The sequence below is a fragment of the Hylaeus volcanicus genome, chromosome 2 (genome assembly GCF_026283585.1).
Source record: "Hylaeus volcanicus isolate JK05 chromosome 2, UHH_iyHylVolc1.0_haploid, whole genome shotgun sequence".
Classification (NCBI taxonomy): Eukaryota; Metazoa; Arthropoda; class Insecta; order Hymenoptera; family Colletidae; genus Hylaeus; species Hylaeus volcanicus.
In genome coordinates this window covers 30,091,253-30,106,868 of record NC_071977.1, presented here as the reverse complement: position 1 = coordinate 30,106,868, position 15,616 = coordinate 30,091,253, and the positions used below count along the sequence as shown (strand labels likewise).

General features: G+C 35.2%; 5 protein-coding genes across 11 annotated transcripts; 3 read left to right on the top strand and 2 right to left on the bottom strand.

Annotated features, from left to right (window-relative positions):
• The first annotated feature begins 4,972 nt into the window (after window positions 1-4,972).
• Window positions 4,973-6,739, top strand: LOC128884768 (probable splicing factor, arginine/serine-rich 7). Its single transcript, XM_054138374.1, has 2 exons — window positions 4,973-5,309; window positions 5,403-6,739. The coding sequence occupies exons 1-2, from the start codon at window positions 4,988-4,990 to the stop codon at window positions 6,542-6,544; spliced, it is 1,464 nt and encodes a 487-aa protein (XP_053994349.1). The 5' UTR covers window positions 4,973-4,987; the 3' UTR covers window positions 6,545-6,739.
• Window positions 6,740-6,854: 115 nt separating this feature from the next.
• LOC128884769 (tumor susceptibility gene 101 protein) lies at window positions 6,855-9,597 on the top strand. Its single transcript, XM_054138375.1, has 8 exons — window positions 6,855-7,291; window positions 7,366-7,450; window positions 7,586-7,651; window positions 7,739-7,902; window positions 7,996-8,116; window positions 8,185-8,420; window positions 8,500-8,855; window positions 8,929-9,597. The coding sequence occupies exons 1-8, from the start codon at window positions 7,238-7,240 to the stop codon at window positions 9,113-9,115; spliced, it is 1,269 nt and encodes a 422-aa protein (XP_053994350.1). The 5' UTR covers window positions 6,855-7,237; the 3' UTR covers window positions 9,116-9,597.
• LOC128884772 (transmembrane protein 258) lies at window positions 9,515-10,706 on the bottom strand. Its single transcript, XM_054138385.1, has 3 exons — window positions 10,565-10,706; window positions 9,757-9,996; window positions 9,515-9,679 (listed from the first exon to the last, which is right to left on the bottom strand). The coding sequence occupies exons 1-2, from the start codon at window positions 10,565-10,567 to the stop codon at window positions 9,757-9,759; spliced, it is 243 nt and encodes an 80-aa protein (XP_053994360.1). The 5' UTR covers window positions 10,568-10,706; the 3' UTR covers window positions 9,515-9,679.
• Window positions 10,607-13,510, top strand: LOC128884770 (longitudinals lacking protein, isoforms H/M/V-like). 7 transcript variants are annotated; one of them, XM_054138376.1, is made up of 4 exons: window positions 10,607-10,705; window positions 11,668-11,868; window positions 11,952-12,525; window positions 12,755-13,510. In XM_054138376.1, exons 1-4 carry the CDS (start codon window positions 10,613-10,615, stop codon window positions 13,021-13,023), a joined length of 1,137 nt encoding a protein of 378 aa, XP_053994351.1. In that variant the 5' UTR covers window positions 10,607-10,612; the 3' UTR covers window positions 13,024-13,510. The 7 variants fall into 7 exon arrangements, with proteins under 7 accessions (XP_053994351.1, XP_053994353.1, XP_053994352.1 ...); XM_054138378.1 differs by lacking the exon at window positions 10,607-10,705 and adding an exon at window positions 10,799-10,938 and having other exon boundaries at window positions 11,672-11,868; XM_054138377.1 differs by lacking the exon at window positions 10,607-10,705 and adding an exon at window positions 10,799-10,938.
• A 145-nt stretch (window positions 13,511-13,655) lies between these two features.
• LOC128884771 (transmembrane protein 208) lies at window positions 13,656-15,373 on the bottom strand. The gene is made up of 6 exons (XM_054138384.1): window positions 15,232-15,373; window positions 14,987-15,117; window positions 14,633-14,785; window positions 14,412-14,548; window positions 14,219-14,303; window positions 13,656-14,099 (listed from the first exon to the last, which is right to left on the bottom strand). Exons 2-6 carry the CDS (start codon window positions 14,993-14,995, stop codon window positions 13,965-13,967), a joined length of 519 nt encoding a protein of 172 aa, XP_053994359.1. The 5' UTR covers window positions 14,996-15,117; window positions 15,232-15,373; the 3' UTR covers window positions 13,656-13,964.
• Between the last annotated feature and the right edge of the window lie 243 nt (window positions 15,374-15,616).

Below are 15,616 nucleotides of genomic sequence, written 5' to 3'. Positions count from 1 at the left end.
GTTGCCCGACCGCGCCCGCCCCTAACGCCGGCCCTGATTACATTGCTCGCTCGCCGAGCGTCAAGGATGAACCCTCCCAATGGTGGAGATAGTCCTGTCCTGCACTTATCCGGTATTTACCGGATACCGACGAAAGCGCGAGACGTCTCGACGAGGACGAAACAGCACCTCGACGCTTCTACAGGAGGAATATAGCCAGAAGACCTAGAACTGTAAATTGTTTATTAGACATTGCTCAAAACTGAAGGGAGATTAAGCGGATAGCGAAACGAGAACCACGTATACTCAGCAGGCTGCTACGCAAGATGGAAAGCAGACGGAAAAGTTTGATCGCTGCCGAACGAATGTGACACGAAAGGAAAGGGAGGAGGGCGAGCGAGTAATCGATTACGGTAAACAGAATTTACTTCCCCCCACTCGTCGATCGATAATCCATCGGTTTAAAGAGAGAGAGCGGTAACGAAGGAAAGGAGAAAACTGATTACTACTTATCGATTAGCTGTAAACATTATTAAGGGCAGTCATGTAGTACTCATATAGTCTATTTGTTAATGTTTCAAATATTTTATTAAATGTTGATATAATGTACTACGACATTCCTTGTTTGTGCCGGAATCCCCGCAATCTAGTCTTTAAACGAAAAGCTAAAAAAAAAAAAAATAAATGAAGTAATAAAAGACAGAGAGTGTGTGTATGCGAGAGAGCGCGAGAGGATACGAGGGAAGAACGAAGTGGTAGAAAATAAAAAAAAAAGAAACTAACGCTCCACCCACGACAGCTGACGTACTTAAGTGAAAACGTACTCGAAGAAATTGTTACGCAACAATCGATCGATCATCGGTCAATCGTTCGTTAAGACCGAGAGCGAACCAAAAACGAGGAAAAAAAAAAGGAGAAAAAAAAACGTGATCGAGACTAAATGTATAGATATACGTATAATTACATTACACAGGATGTCCAACTAGAGACAGATCACCTCGACATGTTCGCAATCTCGATAACGGATACAAAATACGATGCGCAATAATTTCTCTACGAATCGAACGACAGAGGAATTCATTTTCATCGTTTTTTTTTTCTTTTTTGTTTTTATAAAATCGGGAACAAAAGTATTCGACTACATCTGCCCTAAAACCGACGGCCTGTATCTAGTCGAGCATCTCGTGTAACTCAATAGTTCCCTACATGATGCCTTCGTACAGTCGAGTCGGCAATTTCGCGCATACAAACACACGATACGCAAAAGTCGATCCGATCTACAATAGAGGAGGGGTGGAACAGAGGGGAGAGGTAGGAGCTTAGGGGAACGAATGAAAGAGGTTTGAAAGGAGAAACGAGGAGGTGAGAGATATTTTGTTACGTACGTATATGTATAATAGCTGTATCGCGCCTGTCAACGAGAACAACCCCCCCCCCCCCCCCCTCCCCGAAAGCATTTTCTCATTGGCGTAAATTATCTTTGAAATCGTCAGGAAAATACAAAAAGAAAAAGAAAGAAAAAAAGTAAACAATGTCCACGACCCGTTCACTTCTCGACACAGCGGAGAGTTTCGGTCAGCCTACGGCGTCGCAGGGTTTCGAATGTTCGATTCGGCGAGCGTCGAAAATCGATTATATTTGTCGAACGACGGGAAGGACGAAGACGGAATTTCGACTCTACTCGAAGACGCGATCGCGAACGAAATCTCCGACACGGCGACTTTTCGGTAAAACTTTCCATTCGGAATCGCTGGAAAAAATTCGATTCGAACGATTCGAGGTAAAAAATATTCGACACCCTAGCTCCGTAACGTTCACGGAAACTCCGGCGATCTTTCCCGCGCCTTACTCGATACACACGTTGGTATCGCTAACGACGATCGCCGCGCGAAGCGAAGAGCTCGTGTGAATCGCGAGATCGCGACATTCGCAACGTCCGAGGCGGAGAAAATTGAACGGATCGATGCGAACGTGGGCTGTTTATTTCTCGCAGGAGGGGCTGACTAACGTTTGCGAGGTGAAAAAAATCGATAACGTTCGGTGGGAACGATTCGAAGTCGAAAGAAAGAGAGGGCGGAGGGGAGGAATTTGCGAGAGCGAGGGAGTTCGAGATACTCGGGGACCGTCGTGTCGCTAGAGGAGGGGCGAAAGTTTTTGAGAGAAACGTCTGCTACCCGTTCGGACGTCGAAAAGGCTAAACGCGGGAGGCCGTACGAAAAATGAGGAACGACGAGATCCCGCGATCGAATAACGCCACGCGGCAGCGCTCACAAATAACTTTGTAACGTTTTATAAATAAATTGGCATATCGGTATTTACCAATCGGGAGGAAAGTGGAGAGAGAAAGGCATCGTTAGATGAAACGTGAGAAAGTGAGACGGAACGAGGAGCGAAAGATGGCGAGAAAGTGCGATTGGTGAGACAGAGCGAGGGAGAGTGTGAGAACGCGAGGGAGGGAGAGAAAACGAAAGACGCGTAAATAATTATCCTCACTTCTTCATCGATGAACGCTCTGCTGGTTTGGAGCTGTAGTCATATCGTTAGTGTATAAGTCTGTATGTGACGATGTTAATTATTGTAATATACTGAAAAAGAGCAAGATGATAAAGAAAAAAAAAAATGATAAAATAACAAAGAAAAAACGAAAACCATTATTGTACTACTTAGGAGCATCTCGAACGAAAATTAAAGACGGGAGGATATATTTAACGGTGAACAAAGAACACGGATAACGACGCGTTGTTCGTCTGGTATTACTGGGCATGTGCTTCAAAACAAAAAAATAGATTTTTTATAAACCGTGAAAAAAATCTGTTTCCGACCTTTTTCAGTGATTGATTCTCATAATTCGAGACTCGGCTCTCTCCGTTTGTGTTTTTCGCAACGTGAAAATCGCTTTTAATTGAAAGAACGAGAGAATGAGCGAGGGAGTGAGAGAGAAAATGCGTGTAAGGGTGAAGATGGAGGGATAGGGTGAACGCGATCGGGAGAGAACGAGTGAGAGAGAGAGAGAGAGAGAGAGAGAGAGAGAGAGAGAGAGAGAGAGAATGACCGAGGGCTGAGAGGGTAAAGATGAAAGCAAGAGAGAGAGAGAAAGAGAGAGCAAAAGGAAGAAAGCCAGGGAGAACACAAGAGAGAGACGCAATCGCACCTCGACCGAATTTAAACCTATAATTTCCTCTCACACCTCTGCGCAGTGTTTTGGGCCTTTCCGTCCAATACGCGATGTACCACTGTCATTATTTATTTAATTTTTGCAATCTACGTACAATAAAATTGTTGTTGCTGAAACGATAAGTGTAAATGTGTATACTGTACATTCAACCTTCGTTAAAAAAAAAAAAAAAGAAATACGAACAAAAAAAAGAAAAAGAAAAGGAAATATATGAACTCATTATTAAGGTCTCGCTGGACCAGGATTCCTGCCGTCCTGGCGTGTGTTGTAATTGTACATGTACATATACATGCGTATTTTTTAATATCAGACGGTAATTTACTCGATAATTAGGATCGCTTATTAGAGTATATATGTATGTATTCCTCGCATACATACGTACCTACATCAATATAATATATATGTATACATGTACGCATATGCATTGCATACACGCATGTATGTATATTTATACATATATGTACACGTATATACGGAGAAAAGAAACAAAAATTGAGAGCAGCATTCCCGACGTCGATGTCTGCGACGAACGACCTCCGAAAGGAATAAAGCACTTTCACGTAGCATCGTGTTTCTATCGTCAAATTTATCCCATTGTCCGTTCATCTCCTGATCAATTTTCCTTACGTCTCTTCCAATTATTTTCTCTACTTACGAAAACCGAGACGATTATCGTTTCCTCGCGTGACAATAACATATTACTTTACGATCTCAAGTTACTATTTTTCAATTACAATAGAATGCTTGCAAGTAAAAGTACCACATTTTTTTAAGACTAGCTTGACATTGTCCTGATACTAACAGGCTGGTTAATTCGTTTATCGTTTATCGTTTATTAAACTGTTAAAGGGAATAATTTCTATCAATTTCAAAACAATTTACGTTTGCATATATTTATATTTGTATCTTCGCTCGATTCATGGACACGAAATTGGTATCGCCATCTAGCGGCCAACAGACCGAACTTTTTTTCAATGATATATTTTTTAGACACTTATTAACCCCTGTAATGTATCATTTTCCTTATAATAAACATAGTATACAATAAAATAATAAATCTATGAAATAATAAAGTGCCTAGCGCTTGTGTAATTATGTCAAATTTTCCAATTTTAACAATATTTTATTAATACTGGTTTTAGTACTAGTGACACCTTCGGTGGGAAAACGCCCAAGTTTGTAGTAAAAATAGTTTCCACTATTGCGGCTAGATGGCGCCACTAATACATTTAATCAAGTATTCTTTATTTTTCATAAACGCATAATTAACGTTAATATCTCCTCAACGAAGCCTCGGACAACATTTTCGCTAAGGAAAAAGTTGTTTCAAATCACCTCCCGAACCACTCCTTTCAAGGTGTTACAACATTTTTGTGACACCCTGTATAGACGCTACAATGGAATCGGAAATGGCCGCCGCATGGCCGTCGCCCCCCCACCCCCGGCCCCAGAGTCAGGAACAACTTACAGGCGAATCTTCACAAAACCAATCTTAAATAGTTCCGGAACACTCATTTTGATCATCTATAGTTTTATAGTTCGTGCCACAACACAAATCTAAAAATTTTGTAGTAAAAAAAATCTTGAGAACGTAGTGAAACGTAGAGTAAGTTATGTGTAGCTTGATATCTCGGTTCAGATGGAACGTTGATTTCCGTGTAAATCGTTTATAAATGTGAACAATTTCTAACTGGTATTATGCTCGACCATTTTAAGCGATAATGCGTCAATTAGATTAACGCTTTCGTGTAAAGTGCACGACCAGGCCGCGCGCAAAGCTATTCCTCCATAACCTAACCTCTTTATAATACGTCGAGGAAAATCGTAGAAAGAATGGCGGTTGGATCGACAAAAGTGGTGCAGGTAACTAATATCGCGCCTCAAGCGACTAAAGATCAAATGCAAACCTTGTTTGGGTATCTCGGAAAAATAGAGGATATCAGATTGTATCCTACTATACGAGACGTCGCGGTACCCGTTCAGTCTCGTATTTGCTACATAAAATTTCATGACCAAGGATGCGTCGCTGTTGCTCAGCACATGACAAACACTGTCTTTATTGATCGTGCGCTGATCGTGATCCCTTACCAGAATGGAGACATTCCAGACGAACAAAGAGCCCTCGAACTGACAAACAATGGCACAGTTGTTCCAGGTAGGTACAAAGAATCATTAAATTCTTGTAAAATTATGTTTAGTTTCTTTTTTTCGAACCTTATAATTGATTCACGAAACTATATTTTTTCAGGTCTATATCCTTCGGAGCCTAAACTACCACCGAACTTTGTAAACGCAATCGAAGGCATTCCACCGAATCATGTCATCACCACTATAGATCCGAAATTGGAGTCGAACGGTTTGCCACCTTATCCACATCTGCCTGGTCATTTGGATAGTCGAAGGATAGAAGAAATTAGGAGAACGCTGGTCCTCGCTAATCTGGATCCTTCCGTGACGACGGACCATCTATTAGACTTCTTCAGTACTAACAGCGTCGAAGTTAAATATTTACGTATGTGTACCAGAGATTCGGATGCTGAACATTACGCTCTAGTAGAGCTATCGGAACAAGCAACTGTAGTCTCCGCGTTACTACTGAACGGAAAAATGCTTATGGACAGACCCATTAAAATTTACCACTCCACCCAAGCAATAGCTAAGCCAGAAGCAAAGAGCAACGAGGCAGCACAGAAAGAAATCGAAGAAGCTATGTCGAGGGTGAAGGAAGCTCACAATTTAATTTCAGCCGCGATAGATCCAATGATCGGTATGTTGTCGAAGGACAAACGAAGCCGCAGTGGTTCCCGCAGCCGAAAATCTCGATCAAGATCAAGAGGGCGTAGTAGACGATCCAGATCGCGGAAAAGATCCCGTTCTCGCCATAGACGTTCGCGTTCCCGTCATCGACGTAGATCAAGATCACGATCGAAACGTTCCCGTTCCAAAGAACGCAGACGAAAATCTCCGTCGCGCAGGAGAAGCAGTTCCCGCGGCAGACATCGTTCTCGTTCTCGATCTCGGCGTTCTCGGTCACGCAGATCAAGATCTAGATCGAAAGATCGGAAAAAGAGATCTCCGCGGCGAAGGAGCCGTTCGCGATCTCGCAGTAAACGGTCAAAATCAAAGTCTAGACGATCCAGATCCAAATCGAAGTCCAGATCCTCCAAGTCGAAATATTCAGAAAAAACCAGGGACAAGGACAAAGAGAGAAGGAGTAAAGATAAGTCGGACAACGGGAAGAAGGGCGACGGCGACAAACCTGACAAGGAGAAAAGCGAAAAGAAATCCAGCAAAGAGAAGAAGTCGGAGAAAGAGTCAAAGTCCGAGGAAAAGAATAGAAACACGTCCGAAAATAGCGAAACGAAAGAGAAAACAGAGTCTGAAAATTAAATTTTGACAAATCACGGTCTACAGGAGGTTCATTTTGTTTATTTAATGTTACGATATACCGTAATGTATTGATCAATAAAAAAATTCGAGAATGTAACATTTTCAAGTATTGTTCTAGCTCGTGCATACGTACGAGATCTATACAGTTATTATTAAATGTAATATTGCATTAAACTGCCCTCATTGAAACGATAAGCACACAAATATTACTATCTCATTTCCCTTTCCGTAACATGGCGTACATCATCCTACGGTTTTAAAATGCCCGCTAATTTATCGGTGGCAGCACTAAACGATAATCGTGTTCAATCGCGTTTGACCGAATGCTTTCAATAGATTGTCTTGTTCTCTGATCTTAAGTTAGCAATAGGATTATATTAGAATTTTCGGACTATCTTCAATGACAGATGAATGAATATGGTTTATCCACTTGCACTTGCGAGTCGAAGGCGCTACGATAGTTGAAGCAGATACAGGTTATCGTTTGGTTATGTACAAGTAACGATAAAAATATAAATTCGTAGTTTCTATGCAGCCAGAAAGAACGCGAGAAACTTGATTGATCGATTAATTGACTCGCGAAGCGTTCGTGCAATATTAATCAAATACTAAATATTGCTAGAGGGAAATTTAGATTTTTAATAAGAACGTTTGTATTTTTCCGTGACGATTTGTGATAAAACATTAGATTAAATGGTGAAAATGACATCTCTAGACGAAGGGAAGATAAGGCAAGGTTTATCAATGGTACGTATTCTTTTTGTACGTGTGCATTTCGTTGAACATGTATCTTTTAATGTAATAGACACGTTATTTTTTAGTATCAGAATCCTGATATCACCAGAAAACATGTCATTGGCGTTTTGAATCTCTACAAAAGTTTGCAATGCGAAGTAGACCTGTTTGGTGATTATTTGCAAATATCTCTTAGCTTACGTATTTCTAACACCATAAGAATAAGTTTATAATATGTACTTTGAAAGAATTTTGTCGGTACCATTATTAATTATAATTGATTTATTTTGTTTATTTTTTTATTAGTGTTTAATGATGGTTCACGTAAAGAATTATTCAACTTACAAGGAACAATACCTGTTTGTTATAAAGGTAACATTATCAATTTTAATCCATTGTAAAAATACTTATTGTATAAACAATCACAATAAATAATATAATTTTCATTTTATTATTTAGGTAGTTGCTACAACATTCCTGTATGTATATGGCTCATGGACACGCATCCAAATAATGCACCTATGTGTTATGTTAAACCTACAGCTGATATGAATATCAAAGTTAGCATGTATGTTGATCACAATGGAAAAATTTATTTACCTTATCTTCATAATTGGGTACCAGTGAGTAATATTACAATTGTATTGATACAAATATTGCATTGTTTATTATCCTGTAACATCTTTCTAACAACTATAACTCTCTTTTATGTTCAGCATTCATCCGATTTACGTAGTTTAATTCAGGTAATGATTGCAACCTTTGGGGAACAACCACCTGTTTATGCTAAGCCACGACAAGACACCCAACCTAGTACTACACCTTATCCAGTCCAGCGTAAGATGACCTAACTTTTAAATATCTTTCTGGTAAACTTTGGTACTAACAAATGGAAACTCGTATAGCTTTCATGCCTGTGCCTGGAAGTACAGGAAGCGGAGCTCACGTACCCGGCTCTAATTTTCCGCCGTATCTACAAAATTCTCAATACACTGGTGGAAGTAATGTATATCCGCCATACATGCCTACAGCATCGTCTGGATTTCCATATCAAGGATACGGAGGATCCTATGGAGGAGCTGCTTCAAATTATCCATCTCAAGGATATGGTTCCTTTCCCTATCCTTCAACAACACAACCAGTAAGTTTTATAGGTCTCGGTAAATGAAATATTTTTGTTCTTTTTATTTGATTATTGATTATTTCTCATCATTCGTAAGTCTCCAACGGTACCTGGCACTGCTGGCGCATCGGGCACAATTACAGAAGAACATATCAGAGCCTCCTTATTATCGGCGGTGGAAGATAAATTAAGACGAAGACTCAAAGAACAATTCTTGCAATTGGCAGCCGAACTAGAAACATTACGTCGAACACAACAAGAGCTTACAAGCGGATCCGACCATCTTACCGACTTGTTTAATAGATTAAAGAGAGAGAAAGCCGAACTTGAAAAAAATATAAATATACTCCAAGACAAAGAAGCTGAATTAGAAAAAGAAATTGCAAAACTTTCCGACAATCAGTCGATAGACGTCGACGAAGCTGTTACTACAATTGCACCGCTTTACAAACAGTAAATATTTGAAGATTCGTGTGTCTATTATTTTTTTCTTGGATAACTGACGTTATTACTTATTTGCTTACAGAATGTTAAATGCGTTTGCGGAAGAGGCTGCTACAGAGGACGCTATATATTATCTTGGGGAAGGTTTACGTTGCAGTATTATAGACTTGGATGCATTTCTAAAGCAAGTACGGCAACTTTCGCGCAGGCAATTCATGCTTAGAGCACTCATGCAACGTTGTCGCCAAAAAGCGGGACTGGCTGGTTAAATAATCTGCTTAATTTTTACGAAGTTGCGGTTTTTAATATTTTATTTTATTACAACGTATCCACAATCAACTATATAAATCTTATATTAAGTAGAGGAATATAAATATATTAGAGGTAAGGAATTATCATTGCAAGTCCAAAAAGTATTCCTTGTAACTCGAATATTGTACATTACCACATTTTTTGTTTTATATTTACATTTCGTTAGTAATAAAAAAAAAATGATATAAATACAAAGCTTCTAAAAAAACAAATGAAGATTTAAATATCATAGGAAGTCTAAACATCTTTATTTATTGAAAATAAAAATGTGGAAAGAAGAAAAATTTTCAATTGAATTCTTTTTACATTGTAAGAAAAGGATGTACCTAAAATAGCAATTTAGATATTAAGAAACATAATGCTTATTTACCATGTAATAAATGTATAGATGAAACACTACATTGCACGTTTTAGTAAAAATACATTGTTTTTATTCTTATGTAATGAGGAATTATTATATAATTATTTAAATACTAATAGATATAGTCTTAAAATTTATTTTTCACATCGATAAAATACACCTGAAACAAAAGTACAGAAGTGATATGACTTAAGTACACGTAAATGGTTTGCCGATATCTCTTTTTAAATAACGTACCTATACATAAATGCCAACCCACAGCAGTAAGAATAATACACCGAACCCAGAAAATATTGCTGCCACTAGAGAGATTAACAATTCTTTGAACATATCCCTCGTAAATTTTGTGCTAGTAACTTCGTATACAAAGAACCATGCTGTAAAGAATATTCCAATCCCTAGTAATACCACTGCTAATAATGGGAAGATTGCAGGGTTTATAGGAGAAACATATCTCATCATAGACTCAATTTCCACCTGAATCAAATAAAAAATCAAAATTAATTTCAATATTTCTTTAAATATACACACATCAAGTTATTAATACACATGTCATTGTTATAAGGTTGCACTCATGCATTAACTTTTACAAAGAAAAATTAGAGTAATCAGAATATTACTTAAAGCCCATTCTATTTTAAATTTAAAGATTAAAGTAGATATTTTCTCTAGATAAATTAATGGATTAAAGTAATCAACAATCTACATTCAACTTGAAAGAAGTTATGGAAATGAGTCTTTAAATTTTTAGAACAAGGAAAGAATTCAAGAGCAAAACCATTACCTAGTAGCATTTATGAGCATGATAATATTATCTTCAATTTTATGTTTATGTAGGAAACAAGACTTAACTATTAAACTCAATCATTTAACTTAAACGGTTGTTAAACATGCGGTACTTGCACTGAAAAATACCGGGGTAAAAGTCAAGATAAATTATAATGTAACATAATGCGAATACTTAGTTCGCTGAATATAAGTAAAGAATAATATTCGATAAAATTATCGAGAGAAATCATCGTACCGAAGCGAATATTTCACTTACCATTGTAGGAAATAAATATTTTGACGTGGCTTGGTTAAGGGACACGTAATGGACTCAATGAACTCAACAGCTCAACACCAAACACGCTGTCAGCTTTCGTACGCTACTAACTTCACTATAAAATGCGGTCGCGAAGCAAATGTAAGTCAACTGCCAATAGTTGAAATATAAATACCTTGAATTTCCAAAAACGGTAAAAGTTTCTTGACAGTTTAGCTTGCGAATCGAATAGAAGAGACGATTTCTGTTATCGACGGGAAGTTAGAATGATTTACAATCTATCGATGCTCTAAAAGTTAGCAACTAAAGAAAACAAAACATTCAAGTGATACTTGAAACTTTAAATGACTTGATTCCATGTACGATTAATGAGGGTACGTTTCCACTTTTCTTTAATACTATACAATAATAATAATGTATAGATTGTACGATAAATATATACAAAACATACGATATAGTCTTTTTCTTTTCTACAAATATATCTTGCATATAAAGGACAAATATATTTTGAGTAAAAATGATCTTTTTTTATCGTTTCATATAAATTTCTAAAAATGTAATGTACCGAAGTAAACAATAATTAGCGTTACTGATACAGCACACGTTACATGTATTAGTCGTATATTTATATAGAGAAATATATAACATGAAAATATACATAGTATATGTTTGAATAATAAATTCGAAAATTTATACATTGCGATTCCATCGGTATCGACAGTACGTCTGTCACGATGGTATGATTCATAACACGTAATATAGTACAATATTACCAATCATTACAGTCTTAGATATTTCATTTAAAAGCAATTGTTTTACGTACTCTATCGATTTTTGAATATCTCAATACATAATAGCAATAATGTATCATTCTCGTCGAAAGTAAAAATGAATTCTTATTTCTCTAAAATTGTTTCATGATATAAAATTAAACTTGTAATAATTACAATTCTAACCCTTGTGGTTCTAACAATAAGTTGGGATATTCTGTTTGTTTTGTCAGGAATTCTAACTTTGGGTAATAAATAAAGGGGTAATATTCGTACATTCTTGTAGCAAAAGTTCGTTAAAATGTATTGTTACAACATTACCATTCTTTACAGATAGAAATGGCAGAAACTTCGCTATCAGAACAATTGTCCTTGAAATGGAACAACTTTTCTAGTAACTTGACGTTTGGCTTTTTAAATCATCTCGCAGAAAATGATTTAGTAGATGTCACACTTGCCGTAGAGGGTCAGCTACTACAGGCTCATAAGCTAGTACTTTCGGTCTGCAGCCCATATTTTAAAAATATATTTAAGGTACAGAAACTAATATTATATATGGTAAATGTATTTATAAGTCACGATAGCTCAAATAAGAGCTTCTTAGGATCATTTTATAGGAAAATCCTTGTCAACACCCAGTAATTATCCTTAAAGACATGAAGTATACCGAAATTGAATCGTTATTGAAATTCATGTATCAAGGTGAAATTAACATTAAACAAGACGATTTATCTACTTTCTTGAAAGTAGCTCAAACATTGCAAATCAGAGGACTAGCAATAGAAGACACAATTAGCACAAAACCTTTACCTAATTGCGACAATCAATTAAGTATCGATTCTAATGTTGAAACTGTGAATCAATCGCATTCAGGAACAATAGATACCATCTACAAAGACGTAGAAATGATAGATAGAAGAAAAAGATCTCGCGATATAACAAAACAGAATGTAAAAAAAAGAAGACGTAATAGATCAGCTATATCGGAAAATATTCATGATTTATCAAATAAAGATGTAGATGATAATAACGAAGATGTTTCAATTTTAATGAATAAAGATACAGATGATTCTACGCATGAAAATGAAGATGATAATATTCCTATTGTAAAAAGTAATAAAAATGATCAGAAAGAGGATCCAAGCGAGTTAAGCGATGCACAGACATCCAAAGAAACCTCTACCCAACAAGGTGAAAACTTATACACCTGAGAGATTATTTAATAATAATTTTTAAATAAAAAAAGCATTGTTATCTTAATAGTATGAGTAAAAGTATAATTTATTATTAAACGTAGTATTATTATTAATTTTGAAGTATTTAATAAATTCTGCAAAATTTTGAAAAATTTAATAATGCTAAAATTAAAAGTTCATAGTCAAATTAATGAATGATTGAAATGGCATATTTTAAATTACAGCTGTTGAACCAGTAATTTATAGACTATCCGCGAGAGGTCGACCACAGTTAGTGCACGAGGGCTACGTTTATAATTTGACGTCTCGTTCAGAAGTTTTGAACAGATCTCATTACCGATGTGCAGAACAACATCGCGGTTGTAAAGGGAAATGCGCAGTTATGGCGGAAAGATTTATGCCTACAGGTGTACATGATCATAATCATCCACCTGGATATCAATCCGAACACGATTACAGGAGAAAAAAAGGTTTAGATGTAGATACTCTTTAAATTTTGTAAACTACTTAAGCTTACAAACGGTAGTCCGCTATGTTATGTAGTTTCATTGTAAGAGTCCAAATAGGATTAGAAAATACTTTTCAAATAATTATCATGGTATACAGCAATAGTATTTAATAAATAATATTTAGTATTTATTAAATGAAAATCTTAATTTGCTACAATTTTGTTAATGGAAGTAGACATCAATAGAAATACGATTCTAATTTAACTAATATTTATACGATGAGCCAATTTTAATATGTTGGTTATCGTATTTTAATTTAATTGTGATGCACTTTTTTAAGATTTTTAAAGCAGATTAAGAAATGGTGATGAGCACATTCCATTTAGTATTATATTTAAAGTGAAACAAAGCCAAATAAGAGTATTTAATTTATATTGAGTGTTTACACGTAGAATAACATTGCTCGCATTACGAATTTATTTCGTTCTTATAAATACACATGGTCAAATATGTGAAAATTTGTATGTATGTACATATGTACATATGAAACTCCATGTTCTGCATATTTACATTTTAAGTTCTTGTAAGAAATAATGTTAATATATGTTATCAAAGAAAGTTGCAAACTATAATATATAGAGATTAGAGAGTAAATACATGAAAAATAGTATAGATAAACGTTAAAAATTATAAAATTTATTTTTATATTAATCTTTTCATTATAAAGTTCCTTTTTTTAATGCTAAAAGACAGTTACATAAATTAATAAGATAGCGTCCATAAAAATGATTCAATTTCTAAAAAATTGGTTTTACAGTTTATCTAAAAATTTGCGTACAAGTTTTCTGGTGAACATAGAACAGTGTATGAAACAATGCAAGCTCAAACGAAGACAGCTTGTTTCATAATCTTGCTCAAATCTATCCCATCCCTGTAAAGTTCATAAATATTTATTAAAAATGCGCTTGTATGCCTAAGGAAAACATTAATGCCGTCTAGCCATTTTCTTTTCCAACTTCCGTTGTTTCTTCTCGCTAATCTCAGGTTGCTCAGGAGCAGACGCGAAGAACCATGGAGCTAATATTTTTTTCCATAATAACCAACCTCCCGTCAATGGTACCTGTAACAATACAGTATACAAATTTCATAATTTATTTAAGTATATTATATAAGTGAAAGTGAAAAATGTTATTTTAAAAAATATAAATTTAAATTGTTCATTTAACTGAATTTACTTACAAGAAGCCATAAGAACCAAAAATAATTTGATATAAGTGAAAGTATTTGTACTCCTGAGGTTAATATAATTATATCTTTTACATGTCTAGAACAAAAGAAAGAAATGTTATTATATTGTAACAAATATAAGTTGATATGTAATAAACATATTACATTATTTTAACATCCAATTAATATAATTTGTGATATTTACTCTGCTATACCACCTTCCATGTTGAGATCAATACCAGAATCCAAAAGTTGTCCGGATTCTGAATATGTTGCTTTCGTTATATATGTCATGAATTGGTAACTTGCTATATATACAATTCCAGAAAAAATGCTTAAGGTCTGTAATTATAATACATAATAAATGCAGTATTATGTCAGGCACTACTTCAAATTGTCTAGTCATGATATAAATAAGAAACTTACTATCGACGATGTTGTGAACTCAAAGAACAACATCATAATAATAAAGTATATTCCTAATGCCCCAATAATCATATTACGATAGAAGCTTAGAGTTGTTCTGTTTTCCTCCACAATCTGCTTCGCTCCTTTTGTTCCTACTTTGGTCTTTTTAGTCTAAAAAACATATCGGTTGATACAGTTTAATATGCACTTCATTAAAAAAACAAATTTTTGTAATAAATTACTGTACATTCATTAAATTTTATATACTTTCATTCATTATAAATCGTATAGAAATCATAATTTGCCCATTCAGGTTAACTGAACAGTAATAAAAATAAATTAATTGTGTAAATAATATAATAAGAAACGTACCATCATCATGTTTTCTTAATCAATATTCGTTCAATAATCAATTCATAACATCGACTTAACCTGATTTTAAAAATATTCAAAAACACTTCGGTTTCACGCAGCCACGTGAAAGACGTGTGAAGGAAAAGTCTCTAGATTAGCGATTTTTCGATTTGTATTTAGATCCGAATCCGGGAAAAAAGATAGAATTATTTTCTTGTTTACTATTTGGGAATTCAAGCTCCGATAGATAATTAAAAACATACTTAGTAAAACTGCTACTTCATTGAAAAAAACTAATCGGAAAATAAACTTAACATATACACGTATATATTATTTGTTTATTGATAAGATAACTGAACCTTTCTACAATTAAATTAATTCGTTACAATATCATTTCAATAATTTCTATATCTTTTGTCTAATCACATAAAAAACTTCAAGCTAAGATCGATGGAAAGTAAACTTCAGTAAACTCTTCAAATGATCGCGGGATATAAAAGCAGAAACATATGGAATAAAAGGATAGGACGATTAAATCCAACTATTCAACCATATTCAACGCGATTATTTGTACTTCGATGTTTAGTTAAGATATGATTAAACGATGATTTTTCCATTATTTTAAAAAGTATCGCGTAGCGATATCTT